The sequence below is a fragment of the Melospiza georgiana genome, chromosome 1, assembly GCF_028018845.1.
Source record: "Melospiza georgiana isolate bMelGeo1 chromosome 1, bMelGeo1.pri, whole genome shotgun sequence".
Taxonomy (NCBI): domain Eukaryota; kingdom Metazoa; phylum Chordata; class Aves; order Passeriformes; family Passerellidae; genus Melospiza; species Melospiza georgiana.
In genome coordinates, this window is record NC_080430.1 from 128,452,656 (window position 1) to 128,469,276 (window position 16,621).

General features: G+C 35.9%; 1 protein-coding gene across 1 annotated transcript in view; it reads left to right on the forward strand.

Moving 5' to 3' along the window:
• The window catches only part of ANGPT1 (angiopoietin 1), a 150,406-nt gene extending 142,417 nt beyond the window's left edge, over nt 1–7,989 (forward strand). The window contains exon 9 of the mRNA XM_058027383.1: nt 7,785–7,989. Coding sequence (XP_057883366.1) covers nt 7,785–7,945 — 161 coding nt within the window. The 3' untranslated portion in view covers nt 7,946–7,989. The remainder of the gene's footprint in view (nt 1–7,784) is intronic.
• Nucleotides 7,990–16,621: the final 8,632 nt, after the last annotated feature.

The following is a 16,621-nucleotide window of genomic DNA, read 5'->3' on the forward strand; positions in this document are numbered from 1 at the left end:
GAGCCTCTAAAGCAATCATCTGCTAACAGAAGATGGTTTCCCATCACTGAGAATTTATACCACGTGCTCAGTCCAGCTCTGCATTCTCTTTTGCCAGTTGGAAGTGACCCAGTTGGGAAAGTCTTTAAGGAGCCAATTTTTCAAGCTCCTCTAACTTCTTCTAGGGATATCATATTAGAAGTTATCATGGGAAGCTTCTTCCAGTAGACAAGTGATAAGACACTACCTTCCCATTTCTGTAAAAAATAGAAGCTAACCAGATAGATCTGGAGACAGATAGTGGCTAAGAAGTCAGTAGATTATTTTAATTAACTCTGTTGCCCTTTCCCTTTGGAGAACATGCTAAACGAAAGTGTGTTACTTCCAGGCCAGGCCAGAGTCAGGAGGAGCTCCTGAGCATGAGTTGTGTCTGTGCTGAAGTGCAGACTCATTCAAGTATCTGAGCTGCCTGGAAATACCCCTGCTCCCAGGCAGCTCCTTCTGGGAGCTGAGGCTTTGTTTATTTTCCTGCTGTGACAGGTCAACACCCTGCTAAGGTCAGTCTGCTGTTGAACAACCATTCCACAAGGTTCACATATATTGCTGCAGCATTCCTGTAAATCAACAGCCTAGCCACACATTGGAATTTACTGGTACCAAATGAAATGAAATTAATAGGGAGGAAGGGGTGAGTTACCAAAGGCTGAGGAAACCACAAGTTTAGCAAATCACCACACAGTAAAAGGAGGTGCAATTAGCCTTTGGAGATAGATTAATCTACTCTTTTGGACTAGACTCTGAGTACTGTTCCTCTGGAGACAGGTTGTACAGCACCGTAATTTGTAGTTCCTCAAGAAAGGCTTTAATCATGCTAGAGTTCTCAAACACTCTGCTATGCTTTTCTCCTTGAAACAACTTTCTCATTCCTTGAGAAATATCAGAATTTAATTAAATACTAAACCATCTTTTTAGGGAGTGTATTTCAGTTTTCTACCAGACAAAGACTAATTTAGAAAAGTAGCAATGATAACAAGTTTTGGAAAACCTCCTTTCCCCCCAAAAAAGAAAAGATATTAGAATGTTAGTTTTGGCACCATCACAGAGAGCTCTTTAATGATGAATGGTATGAAATCTACAGGCAAGTTTCTAGCTATCTTGACAGCTTGGGTGAGTCTGTTATCTCTATGAGGTGAAATGAATATATTTATGTAAGGAATAAAGGCTGAGATAAGCCAAAGCTCAAGACTGTGGTATGGTTATAATCAAGGCTGAAAATAAAAATGTAAGGAAAACACACATTTCTCTCTGTGATCTTGCTAGTTGTCAGTTTTATTTGGTCTATATCATAACTATTATTCTCTCTCCTCCTATATCTCATCCCTCTTCCCTTGAACGAGAAATTAAATACTGAGAGAATAATACAGAAGCACCAACAGTGTATTTTTTGTATGTCTTTCTTGTATTTTAAAGAGCCATGCAATGCTGCTTGGCTCTATCTTCACATGGATTTTAGGGAATGACTTCAAAATTATGTGTATGAGCTGGATTCTTAACCCCTCTGAACTGTCATCATATTTAGATGTTTTAGCTGCTTTTTTGTGACCAGAAAAATTTAATCTAAGTATGTTAGTCTTACCTTAAAGGAAGACAAATTATTCATTCAAATAAATTCTTCTTTTTTTCAATATCTCAGGCCAGTAAATAAAAAAAAAAAAAAAAAAAGGGTCATATATATGTATATCCCCATCTTACTTCATGCTTTAGTCTGAGGAGTGCCCCAATGAGTTATGTACACAGCTTTTTTGCAAGAAACAGCACTAAAAATGCAACAGTCACCAGAATAAGCCTGTGAGTAGAAGTTCAAAATGCTTGGATTTCCAATACAGCCCTTAGCATTTAACATCTTTGGATCAGATTCCTGGGCCAAATTCCCATCTGTTCTGCCAGATACCACCTGTCAGCTGAGCCCCAAATTGTTTGTGAAGTTGTTTTCAGTCACTGGAAAGTGACTTATGGTATCTTGGCCCACCAAGAAAGAGTTTTAAGGTGATTTTCTTTGTCTAGAATTGGCTGCAGTCTGAGGTGTTCACAAAGAATTTATCTTGCTTCAAGTGAGAAGTGAGAATACTGCTAAAATTCTGATCCTTAAAATCATTTTACAAAGACAGGGAGACTTTCTAGATATCTTGCCGGGTTTGAAGCAGCAGAGATAACTGGAATAAATTGTTTGTTTTATTTTGCTGGGAGCAGAGGTACATCCAGCTGTAGTCTTCTGTCTCTGACAATACAGGCATAAGAACAATGCAAATAAATTATCCCTCCCTTGAGTATTTTCTCAGTATCTTTTGAATCTCAGGGCCTTCCTGAATCAGAGAAATATGTATTTATTAAACACATATTTATTGAGCCTCAATAGATTTCTCATCTATTAAGTTAGAGGCTGCTCAATGACTCCAAAACCTTGTTGCATTCACTGCATGTTGTTTCACTGCTTTTTTCTCCAAGTGGTGAATTTTATGAATCTCTGCAAGAAGGGGATGGAGGATTCATGTCATGACTTAGAGGGAAATTCTTGGCTGAATATAGAAATCTGCCCATACACTCCAATTAGAAAAGCCACAGTTTTTCTTATATTCTCCTTGAAACTGAATATTTGAAAGAAACAATGGCAGGACATTTGAGATTATCCAACCTGAAGCCCTGGATATGCACCTAATTATATAAAAAAGCACGGGTTTTTAATTTTTATTCATATTCCTGCTTTCATAAAGAAATTGCTGAGAATGCACCATTAATGAAGTACCATTTATATTCCCAAATATTTTTATGAAAAAATATAATCAAATGGTTAGAATATTATTTGATTTTTTGCTTGAAATATTCAAAATATTTAATTGGACATATGATTATGCATAACTTTTAACAAAAACATTACTACATTGGTATGTTTATCTAGGTCAAATATGGGCAACTGTAATAAACTGTAATACACTGTTAGGAGATCTCAGGAAGTGACTAATTTTTGATATACTAGAACATAGCCACCAGTCTGCAAGTTTCATGTTATTTTTACCTCATAAAAAGGTCCCTATGAAAGGGACTGCATTAACCAATTGATATGAAAAGCTGATGCCTTTTCATCTTATGTCCTGACAGCTAAATTCTAATTTAATCTTCAGATTGTCAAGTAGTCTGGTCAATCCAATATTCTAAGGAATAAAATAACATAGAAATTTCTTCCAGAGGTTATTTAGACCCTTCACAAGACAGATTCTTCTCTATCTGTTTGTTTTTGTCTTTCTATTAATTCTCAAGATTTCTATGTATTTCAAGATTTCTATTCTCATGATAAAATGTGTTACTGAGTTTGGCTACATTTAATATAAGAACACTTTGCATGTTGACTAGCTAATTCTATGATAATTTAACAGTGTTCCATCCTGTCATAACCTCTACCATTAGAAAGAATAGACATCATTCCTTTACATTTCTTTGAAAGGTTTTTAGTTAATTTTAAATTGTTGGCAATTTTTCTCTCAAATTCTGACTAAACAATCCTAAGTCTTCCCTGCTACATTCACTCTTTTGGACTCTGTCCCATGGCTCCAGCTTGAGGTGTCATCCGAAACTTCATCCAGAGAAATTACAAATGAAAAATCACCAGATCCTAAGCATTGCCATCTAACTTCTTTAAACTACAGAACATCAGAAACATTTAAATCTTTTCTAAAATAAATTTCTCTTTCTTTTGAACATTGAGGGCTATTTCAATATTTTTGGATTCAAAATTTTTTCTTATTGGCTTTGTTGCCAAATTAAATTTTATGGACAAACCCAGAGGGCTAGAAATAAATATTTGCTTTCCATAGGATCCATTTATTCTGTTAATCCATACAAATGTACCATTCAGACAAACTTTGGATCTTATTAAATGGCTTGAACTGATCCTGCTGCATTTGGAGACATTCAGTGTCCTCAGGAGGGAGAACTGAAATGTGAGAGGAAAGTATTTGCCATCAAATGTGCAGTGTTTAGACAATTATTATTTTAGAATGTAAAAGACAGCGTGAGCAATCATTGCAGTTCCCAGTGAGCACTCATTAACTGATGAGCATTAGGTCACTAAAAAAGAATTTTACATGCATACATGCTTAATTGCAGTTTATACAAGCCAAAACAGCAACTCTGTTAGCTTTGGCATACAAAAGCCCTTTTTTAATAATACTTTTGACAAAGAAGATTCAATCATGCAAAAATTGTACTTGTCACTTCAGAAAACCATTATAAAAGATGCCTGTATTTTGGTTTTTTTCTTTTAATATTGTTACTCATTTGAACAATGCCCTTTTATTAGGTATTTTTGCAAGAATTTGTGGAATTATTTCAATATACATTAATATTCAGTCAAATATCTAATACAGTATATTGTAGACTGGAGCTCAACTATCTGAGATAGGTAGCTTAAGCATAAAAAATATATTTATTCATGAAAAGAGCTGAAATGAAATTTAACAATTTCCCATTGGTTATAGTAACATGAATTAAAGACCAAAGCATATCCATACACAATATGTGAACCTACTTTAACTGTTCCAGAAGAACAGCCATCAACAGTGAGGATTCATTTCTATTTGTATAGCTGAACTTTCAAACAATTTATCTATGCATTATTTAATTTATATTTTGTCTGGAAAATATATTTTATGACCTAGGGAATTTTATTACAAATAGAGATGATAGTGCTGCTTGTATTATACAAAATATTAGAGGAGGGCTAACCTAAATAATTGAATTGGCCCTCAGTTCAAATGATTGATTAGTGATTCTGTGGTCACAACAGCTTGAAGAAACTACCTCTCTTTTTGAATAAAATCTCTCTTAAACTTCTCATGAAAGCCCTCTTTCTACCACTTCAGTTTAAAATCTTACTTCTATTATTACTTCTTACAATGCCCAATCTTCATCATTTTCATGCCTGATTCAAAAATCCCATGGAAATTCTTGCCAAAAGTTATCTCCAAAGTTAAAATCTTACTGCGGTTCAAAGATGACTTTATAATTATTTGGGAAAGCCATTACCATGCAGAGAAACATGAACAAGATTTTTCATGAGAAAATCCCATGAACTCCACATAATAAGCCAACACCTGGCTACTGAGGTTTTTCCTTGGGTCAGGCTGTCTCACAGCTCTGGAGCTGCTCAGTTTGGTGTTTTCTGCAGTGGCAGTGCTGCAGGTGTATCTTTTAGAAATCTCTGGTTTGTGTTCCCTCACTCCTTCATAGCTACCAAGAAAGTCACTGCTTGCATTCCTCTTTCCCTCAACATACAAAGCATCTGTAAAAAACTTTTCCTTTGCATCCATTCAAAGATGTGAGTTTTGGTGTTGAGACATGCAGTAGGAAGTCTTGTGATAATCTGAGGCCCTAAGGGGAGTGAAGGCTTTTCAGAGAACTGCAGGGGAGCATGGACAGAAATAGCCATCTGGAGAAAAAAAAGACACCATAAATAAAAAAAACCTCAAAACAGAACCCCCCCCCCCCCAAAAAAAAAAAAAAAAACAAAACAAAAAAAAACACCAAACAATCAAAAAACCCCACTTCACTTAAAAAGAAAAAGTCAGTGAGAAAGTAAACCCAAAGTTTTAATGCAATATTAGGAAACATCTTTAAAACATTCATCCATTCATTCTCACTAACAAGAACAGTAAAATAGGAAAAAAAGTTAAGATCATTAAAACACATTTTGAAAGAAGTGTTTATTTAGAAGAAATCTGTGATGAGAGGTTGGAGCAAGTCCTAACAAATGTTTTATAAAATTATGCGTTTCTTTGGCTTATTCCAGTTTTAACATGGATTTTGTATGGCTCACTTTACCCCAAAAAAGACCATTTATGCATCTATTCCTGTTCCTTTAAGATGAAAAGGTAACTAGGTCAGCTTGCCAGGTCTTCATCCTAACACCATAAACAGAACCCAGCTGCATCTGAGTTCCAGCTTTGAAAAATGAGGATTTGGATTTCTCTGTTTAACTTCATCTTAAATTTCTACAAGATTATACTCTGGTTACAGTAAAACATCAGATGTACAGCTTTCCTTTTCTTTGGTTATTGCCCCCTTAGGCATAACATTGAAATCAAAGGGAAGACAGCTGTACCAAAATAGAAAATTGTCAGAATTTATCTGGCATAAATTCATCCCTCAAGATTTCATTATGAAGTGTTACTTCTTAAAAAAACCAAAACACTAAGTACTTTCCAAAATCTTAAGCATTACAAGACTAGAAACATAAATTATTTGGATCTGAATACGAAGAACAGAGTAAGCACTGGTTCTGAGGGCTAAACACAATCATTACCATAGCAGTGGCAGTATACCATAAACTGAAATAGTTCCATATAATGCATTCATTATAGGTAGATAAAAGTCTAACCACTAAATATGACAGAATTGAAGGATTCCTTGGGACAGTGAACATTGTCTAAAAGGAGTTTGTCACAGTTTTGACAAGTCAAAGTGGAAAACACGCAGAAGATTTTAAATTCTGCATTCTAGTTCACAATGACACCAGCAGAATTCAGAATGCACTCACTGGATGATCTGTTTGCCACTACCAGGACTGTTAGGAAATGCTTCACAAGGGGTCCTGGGAAGATGGCAATACTATGATGTGCAGGCTGAAATTACTTTTTTTAAAATTAAGGTAGTGTTTAACTAACAAAAGCAAAAGTCACAACCTGACCTTTATGATCTTATTTGCCTCATGACACTAATGTTCAGTACAACCATATTCCATGGAAAGATGCATAAAAACTGCCCTAAAGATTTACAAAATTATAGGTCTCACTATGAAAAATGTCCCAACAGAAATCTTTCTGACAAATACAACTCCTAGCCACAGAAGTTAATACAGTTTTGATATTGGGGATATTTGCTTTTTGCAGTCTGGGAATTCATTCTGCCTTTCTCAATCTTAACTAAGCATCTTTCTCATACTGTACATAGATACTCTGCAAGGTGTTGGAGAGAAAATTCTATTCCCATCAAGGTATCCAGAAAAACTCCCACTACTTTCAGTAGAGTCAGCATATCACCTAGTTTATACTCGTCAGTTTGTGTTCTGTAGTCCTAGTGTTGCCAAGTTTCATGTTATTTGGAATTTTTCTTAAAACTCTAGCTCCCATGGCAATCTAAAATTCACCTTAACAAGAAAAGATCTTGGAGAGATAAACAAGAGAGTTCACTGATTAATTTCATCTTAAAGCAACAATTTAACGTAGGGCAATGCAGCACCACAATTCTCATAATTCAGTTAAGAGAATCTTTAACATCTATTCTGGAAACAAAAGTAACTGAGCAGCGAACAATCACAATTAAAGCAGTAGAAAAGGGCTGGTAAATAAAATCAAGTCATGCTTATACTCAACATAACAGGTGAAATTATTCCAAATACGTTTGAATGATGGTCTTTTTCTGAGGTTTAAATGAAAAATACAATACTGTCTAAATATGACAACTGCTTAATTTTTCTCTTATGTTCTTGTTTTTACTCCACATACTGAGAATAAAACTAGAATGCGTTAGGGCATAATTACTTTTGCAATTCTGTAAATACATGTGTGTGTTCTCCAGCACTCCTGACTAAAGAATCGCACAAAAGAGCAAAAAAGGAAAATATGAAAATATTTTTATTTCACCAGCACTATTAATGACCTATTTACCAGAATTTCCTAATCAGCTAAACCTAATACAACCAAGTAAAATATTTAGTGCATTTGCAGTTTAAGTATTTGTCTTACTGGTTTCAGGGTGGTGGTTTGATGCCTGTGGCCCCTCCAACCTCAATGGGATGTTCTACACAGCTGGACAGAACCACGGGAAGCTCAATGGCATCAAGTGGCATTACTTCAAAGGCCCCAGCTACTCCTTGCGCTCCACCACCATGATGATTCGGCCTTTGGACTTCTGAAGGAATTCCGCGGCGGATCCCGGCAGGAGCCAGGCTGGCAGCGCCCTCAGCAGCAGCACTGGCACAGTCTGAAGGGAAAAGGTGAAGGGCTTCTGAAAGCAGCGTGCTGGGATGATGCAAAGTCGCTTCGCTCTCTCTCCATAACCTGCACACACTTCCCAACAGCCACCCCACCCTCTGATTACTGCGGAGAGCTTGGTTTAGAAGAAGGTGGCTGAAATGATTTTCCAAATAACTGGATTTGGCTATTCTGCACAAACTTGGTGCTTGCCAGTGGATGTCTTTTTTTTTTTTTTTCCTTTTTTTTTTTAAATTCAGCAACAGGATCAGAATTTGAAGAACTGGAACATATCAACCATGGTCTATTGAGTAGAATGTTATTCAGCAGTGAAATGACAACATTATACCCATGAAAAAGGATTACAGAGACACTTCTATTAAAACTTTTCTTAAAGCATCCAAGGTGACCACTCCAAATATTGTTTTTCTTAATGAACTGAATTTGAATAGTGGATGGATTTATGTGAATCCCAGAGTCAAATTATTTGTGCAAATAAAATTTTTCATTAAATACTTTAAAGACAGGTTTCTAATAAACTGAGTCAAACATAAGAATAATGATAAGGATAATAAGCATAAATTCCTCAGTTGCTCTGTAGAGGTAAATCAGGTAATTGGCATAATCCCTGAGCTAAGATTTATAGTGTGATAACAAAAGTAGCTGTGTTTTTAGGTTTTTCCTTTCTTTCATTAAAAGCAGTCTGAATGTCATGTAGAATAATTAATGGAAGGTTTAAAGAATGTGAAATATTATCCAAGAGAAAATGCAGGATTTTGCATGGAATTTTTCCATCAAATACATAGGAAGGCAAACTGTTAGAGTATAAAAAATTACATAAATGCATAGCTTAAGGCAATGGATTAATTTTGCAGTATCCTTGCATGTGCGCAATTTATCCTGAATTATTTTACTTTTTTATTACATTTTTGTGAATATCAGAAGCATGCCAGATTTACACAGTGCTTAGGCTACAACTATAAGAAATACTCATCAGAACTGTATAAAAAATAAAGAATTGTGAACTTGTAAATATCATATATTTCCTGCAACAGTCATTTATTTTGTACAGGAAACCCTGAACCCATGCAAAGGGTGAAAAGCCTCAAAAGGATATAAATGTTAAAGAACTTTAGATGACTGCTTCCAGGGTGCTAACAAGTAATTTTGTTCTATTAAAATGTTGCAAAAGTGTGGGACTATTGGAAAAGAAAAAAGTCTTCTAAAAACAAGCAATAAAGAAATGGGTGGCCTATGAGGATACAGAGATAACTCTTTCCATTTACAGCCCTTTTGATTAAGATGTATGAATAAAGTCTATTTGGGGAAGTAGTTCACAGTCATTCTATTTCTACTAGAAATTAAATGAAAAATTTTACCCTACTGAAATCAAAACCAATACTCCCATCAATTAAATTGGGACCAACACGGCACACAGAATCTGCATGTGATGAGGTGTTTTCTCATCTCTTTGTTGCTTGGTTCCATTTATTAAACTGTTCCTGAGATGAGGCACAACAATTATCTGATTTTTTAAAAGAATAATGATAACTCTTTTTTCCCCTTACTTTCTACCTATTTTTTCCCATTTAGCAGTTTATTTCTATGGAATAGAGAAAAAATACTTGGATATTTATAAACACCTCTTCCTAAAGATCACAAGGTTATACTGCCACTGAGGGCTATTGCAGCCCCTAAGGGTTCTCTGATTTTGTTACATTTTGATTTTTGTTTCATTTTAAGTGGGAAGAATTTGTTTTTGTGTAGTTGTATATATTTATATATATATTTGAAATAATCTTGACTAAGGGTTAATTTGAAGTTTTCTGCTGAATAAGTTACCAAACTACTCTTTACATAGCACTTTCTTCACATACATGTTTTGTCCTAGCTTCAGCAGGTTTTTCGAATGGTCTTCATTAATGTCCAAAATATGCAGTTCATCTTCCACTACATTCTCAAAAGATAGAGTTTTGCAGGTCTCCAAGTTAAGAATGCCATTTTTGCAGATCCTATTGCAAAAGGCAAAACACATTTAAAATTAAAAGCATGATATTTACTGTTTATTTATCTGTGTTTGAAAAAAAAAAAAGGTGGATTTGGTTTCCTATCCTTTATAATAAAATGTTTTAAAAAATTGTGGAGTATGTGATTTTGCTTTGCTCTAAGTATACCTTTCTGTGACAGGCTGATAACATTTCAAAAGCCACTATCTCTCTATGTAAGAAATAGTAATAAGTTTAGATGGACTGTAGGAAGGGAGAAACTCTACTTCAAGTTTATCCAGTAATTCTTATTTCTAACTTTTCATATCCCTACTCCAATATTTTTTATTGAATTTCCCTTGATTAAAATCACGGGACTATATTTCTTATCTTTGGTTCAAATCATAAAATTCTCTATTAATCTTTAAAATACAAGATTTCTTTTATTCAACAGGCAAAGATACAAACTGAAGTGTGATGTTTTCCTTGCTTTATGATGTGTTCTTCTATCAATCACTCAATCATGTGTGGCAGTGACAAATCTCCGCTGATCTCTTACCCAGAAATTCCTTCTGTTCCATTTGTATGCCTTTTAACACAACAGTGATCAGGTTTAGCTTCTCTTTGTCATGTAGAATAATTTATCCTCATTTTCTCAGGAATTTTTTCTTAATTGACTTGTTATGTTCCTTCAGGGAAACACAGCTTTTTAAATCAACACTAAAGGTGCAAGGAACTATAGAAATAAAAGTACATTTTGCTCCTAAAGTTGGATGAATATGTACTGGCATAAATTGAAGAGTTGAAATTTCTAAAATTCTAGATTTGGAGTTGATTAATATTAAAATCCTACTTGCCTTGACAGATAGTAAAAAAATAGTCATTGGTCAGTGGTAATAACTTTACTATTTACTCTTCACAGATAATTTCCTGATTTATAAAACAAAAATACACAAAGTTTTGACAAACTAATAGATTTGTTTTTCAAAGCATATTGATCGTTAATTTTTAATATCTTTTGAGGCTGGAAATGTTATTTAAATGCACACTTTTTAAGTGCCCTAACATCCAGTACTGACCTACTAAGTAGGTAAATAATTTATAGTCATTTGTACAACTATGTCCCAAGATAAAGTTCCTTAAAAAACCCTTCCAGCTATAAAAACTACTTTCTTCTCTGCAGACTAAAAGCTCAAACCACAGCTCTGACCATGCCTCAAATAATCTCGTTTGGGATTGGCACAGTTTCCCCTTCTCCTCTGGGAGCAACAAAACTGAAATAGCAATCACAACAAGAGCTTAATTCTCTGGGTAGGATCAAGCGTAATTTACAACCAGACTGTGCTGCAGCTGTGCCAAAAAGCATTTAAAGCATTCTTACCTACCAGCATTTACATGGGCTGGACAGCTAGAGGAGAGAGGCACAAACTCTGAATACAGCTTGCTGCTGCTCTCAAAAAAAAAAAAAAAAAAAAAAAACCACAAAAAAAACACACACAAAAAAAACCAACACCCCCCCCCAAAAAAAAAAACCCACCAAAAAAAAAAAAAAAAAAAAAAAAACACAAACAAAAAAAAAAAAACCCAAAACAGAACCACAAAACTGAAGGAGCCTTTCTCAAGCAGCAATAGTAGGAAGGAGAAAGACAGGGGTATGGGACTGTAATGAAGAGAGGGACAAGACAGACAGATAGAGAAGAGTTGAAAGGAAGGGATTACCTGTGAGACACAGCAGCTTCATATTTACTGTGCCATGACTATCACACATTGTGGGAGCTCCCTTGTCCTCTAGGAATGTCCAAATCCCCTCTGCCTGGCTCTTGCTCAGATGAGTAGAAATCTATGGGTATTATTTCTATTTATATGCTCTGAGTGGTTTGTTTGTCTGTGTGTTTTCATAATCTTTGCGCAGGGACCAATTTAGCATGGATTTTTGATATGCTGCTTATGGTTATGTCAAGTTAGCTGTGTAGCAAGTGCTGTAAAAATGAAAAACTTTCTTTAGAGAATATTGCATTCTGCTGTGTAACTTTTAAGTGCTGATGATGAACTAGTACCTATGCTCATCCAAAATCTGGTGAAATTAGAGACTTTTTTCTTCCACTAGATAAAATTTTTAATGCCCAGTACAGTTGTTTGAGCCAGTGAGTTCAATTAAAGAATATTAAAGAATGGATATATACTGTAAATATGACCCCCAAAGGATATATTAAAGTGCATCAAGGTCTAAACACCAGTCCTGTGTTTTGACAGAAAGAATCTTGAGCCTTGAAATGTTACATTAAATTTTCCTTCTCTTCTTACACTTCTCACCTTACTCCCACTTCAGTAGTTCCCTTATGACTCCTTTTAAACTTCCGGCAGTGTTTGCCTTTTGCTGTGTGGAAGTGGTCACAGGAGGCAAGTACCAGGTTTAACAGCTCTGCAGATGCACGTGTTCACACCACCACCTGTGGGGAGAGCAGACTCACTCCCCACCAAACCACGGGTAAGGAACATTTCTTGATGCTTATTGTTTGTTCTGCAAGGTTGTGAAGTGAAAAATAAGGCACACAGAGGTCCTTCTTTACACTTCTACAGGAAGCAGATGCTTTGCCTGGTCAGCCCTGAAAGGGAATCCAGACGAGTAATTTATAGGCAGCTTCTCAGACACAGTGGAAATGGAGGGGAAAAAATCTCAATCAAGGTAAAAAAAAAAAATAATGGAGAATCTTGATACACTAAAGTGGGTAAGAAAGAGTTGAGTAAGAAAAATGTGTATCACAGAATAAGAAAAATAAGAGTGCAAAGGAATCATATTAGGAAGCTGAAGGCAAGGTCAGCAAAAGAAGGCAGTCAGTCTGACAAAAAGAATACAGCAAAATGGCAAAGATGAAAGCACTGGATAAGAAAAACTGAAGAAAAATTCAGCAGAAGAATCTGTTAACACATTTATTAGAGCACGATTAGTTTCTAATTAATTTTCCAAAGCCTAAAAAGAATATGATCACCCTTTTACTTTCTGCTTTTATTTATTATTTACAGTGTAATGGAGGTACCCTGGTAAAATCTAAAGCAATACTAAAAACCAGTTCCTTCTTAGATGAATTGTTGCTAACGTGCTGCTTGAAAAACAGTTCATGCTTTTAGCATGAGACACAAATCCACCAGTAGAGAAATCAACTTTAGATAATATTTACTCTTCCACTAAAAGATGTGAATCACCATCCTTTTGCAACCCACTTATATTTAGAATCATTGTCTACTCTAAAGAAAACTACACATCTCTGACCTGATCTCATTCAGCTGCATCGTCAAACCACTGACTTATTTTGAGTAATAGAGCAGAACTCCTGCATGGTTTTACTCCTCTTCCTTTGAAGGAAAGTTTTTTTCTTCTGTTTTTTCTTTTTTTTTTTTTTTTTTTTTTTTTAATTTAAACACTTCTAGTTTGGAGTTTAGATTTCATCCACCAGAAATGCTTATTTAACCTCTTTGATAGCTTCACTCAGTGCTGTTTCTTCTGTAAAACCCCCAGGCAAATTTCTCCTGAGTTAATGCAATGGTTCTTGTCGCCATCTTCTGCTCTGCCTTCACATGGAGAATCATACAGCCAGGAAAAAACCCTTTCTTTTTTGAGCAGTTTCATTCAGTCCTTTCAGGAAATCTGGAACTCCTGGTAGTAACATCAGTGCAGACCCTGAGGCCCACAAATGCTGGTCCTGGTTCCCTGTGACCAGCAGCTTCCCACTGGCCAGCCACACCAGGGCTATCTGTACCTTCATCCAGGTAATGGGGGTGTTCTCAAGCTCTCCTCCTGCCACATCCCTGTTTCCCTCCCACCTGTTTCTCTTGGAATACCTTTCTGCCCCAGAGCAGAGCCATGGCCCAGCAGCCACCACGACAGCTTTTCCCATGGAATGATATCTCTGCACATTTACCCACAGGCTGTGCACACTTTAAAGCAGCACTTCTGGGACGACTTTAGAATGCCTGGTCACTAGACAATGATCCAAATACATCTCAATAACTTTTTAGTAGTACAATGGCATTTGCCAAAGGCTTTTCCACTAATTTATTCTATTTATTAGATTAAGGAACCTGGGCTAGTTTTTGCTATGGGAGCAGACAGTTTTTTAAACACTTGGGTGAAGATGTGTCCAATATCCCTCGGTTTTAGCATGTAATGAAATATTTGGCATTAGTTTGGAGTATTCAAGGCTTTGGGAAAAGTAATACACATACAGTAATACACATACCAGACTTTGTCTGGGAAAAATAAGTTTATTAGCCAGAGCAGTTTTACCCAAAAAAATGTGAAATGCAGAGATAGAAAATTTACATCTGTGACTGTGAATATAGGTTTATGAATGAAGATTTAGGCAGGAGTGAAAAGCTTCTCACAGCGTCTTTTTTGATTGAATAACTTGAGCAAATTCGCTTGGCACCTGCATCTCCTGAGTCTCCTTTTCAGACTGTGTGAGCTACCTCACAGACCAGAGAAAAGATCAGAAAAACTGCTTCAGTGTGATATAATCTAAAATAGATTAAGTGCAAGTATATATAAAATGTTGGAAATCTAAGATTTATAGGGTGACTAACCTGTTCAGGTTAAGATTTATTCATGTGAGCACTCAGAGAGTAAAAAATCAAAAATGCTTATATTTTTGCACTTAATTAATTAATTAATTACTTAAGTGCACTTAATTAAGTGCACTTAAATATCATATAAATATATAAAACATATAGTTTAAGTAGCTATTGGATGCGTGGAGAAAATTATAGAGAACACTGATTGTGGAACAAGGCAAGCTAACCTGTCTTCTCAGCTCACTCTGAGATCCAGAGAAGCACTTTTCCCTTAAGCTTCTGCTGTCTGCTGCCACCTGTGGTTGGAAAAGAAGTTTTTCCAAAGATGAATTCATCACCAGAATCAACTAAACATGAAATGAGAGAGCTAAGAAAAGGAAACAGAAGGGACCAATAAAAATGGTCAGGATGTCCAGCACAGATGTCAAAAGGAAGTTTCTATTTAGGTACCTATTTTCAGTTTTAAAAGTACTGAACTCCCACTGATTTCAGTTTATTCCAAGTGGATTAAAAATACACTGGCTTTTTAGCAGTGTAGACCCTGCCTAAAGAAAAGAATTATTTTAATTTGTACAGTATAAAAAGTTGCTCAAAAAGATGTGGGTGATTGAGAAAGGGAAGTAACATAAAACCATTCTAAAAATGTGTGTTGCAGTTTCTACATTTTCACTAGACCAGAGTTATGTGTACAGAGGAAACCTGTCAAGAGGTGTGCAAGGAAGAAGCAAAGAACAGAAAGCCATAGTTTCCAAGATGGGAACTGAACTATATTTGAAAAAAACACATTAAAATAGTATTCAAGACTAATTCTCAGCAGTTGTAAAGGCAAAAATCCAATTTCTTCTTTGAATCTAAATTTAACGAATTTATGCACGATGAGTTATCCTGAATGTTTTAATTGCTCTCTCACAGTTTTATATCATGCTTCAAGAACCACATTTCAATAGAGTTTTTGATTAATGTAGACTAATTAATTGGGAAATGAAAAGATACACTTATAATTGTATATTTTTAATTCTCCAACTAATCTGCTCATTTCAGTGCATTTATTTACTCTGGAGTCATATTCAGCAATGGAAAAGTTACTTTGTCTTTTCAAGAGTTCAAAAATTCCTTTTTTCCCCTCTAGTGCACCTGAGTAATATTTGCCACGGGATGGCCCAAATTAATATCTTCAGAGCAGCCCAAACTGCTCATCCTGTTGCCATACATAAACTATCTCATTTCACTGACCTTTCACTTTCTAGTGTTCCAACCAGAGTCACACTGAGGTTAGGATTCACAGGTCACAAGGCCACAGATAACCTTAGATATTAGCAGGATTTCATGTCATTTCTTACAGAAACCAGGAGAAAACCAATATTTAGAAAGCTGGAGAAACCCATTTGTTTGTGTGCTCTTGTCCTCTTTGAGTTTCAAAGGCAACCAATTTGGCATCTCTGAACAAATAAAAATGAATGCACATGAAAGAAAAGCAGAAGCAATTTGGTTACCCACTGGACTCAAGCACGACAGACAGACAACCATTCCGTGGCTGTCCCAGAAGTGTTCCAGCTCCACAGGCAGGTTTGATGGTGCCTGAGGAGCAGCATGAAGGAGCTGGCACTGTGTTACACAAGCAGAGAAATTTCAACCTCACAACCTTGGCTGTTAAGGATCATAGGATTATGGAATAGATACCCTTAGAAAAGCAGCATTTTGAATGGTGGTTTAGTGGCTGAAAGGCCATTTTTCACCGCAGCTGGGCCTGGGCCTCTGGTTCAGTTCTCACCTGCTCTGCAGATGACCCGGAAGCTTGGAGGCTCATAGAAGATGAGTCCAATATCCTTCCTGCCATCTTTTTTGGGTCAGATGAAGCTGGCCACAAAGGAGCTCGGATACCACATCCCATGCTAACAAAAACAACCCTTCCCAGCGTTATCACTATAACACACCCTGAAGGGGCCCAAATCAGCATCATTATTTTACATTCTTCTAGACAGCCATTTCCACTTATGAGTTAGACACTGAAATGTTTTGCAGATGTCGTTCTAACAGATCAGTTTGTTGACACATAACAAACCT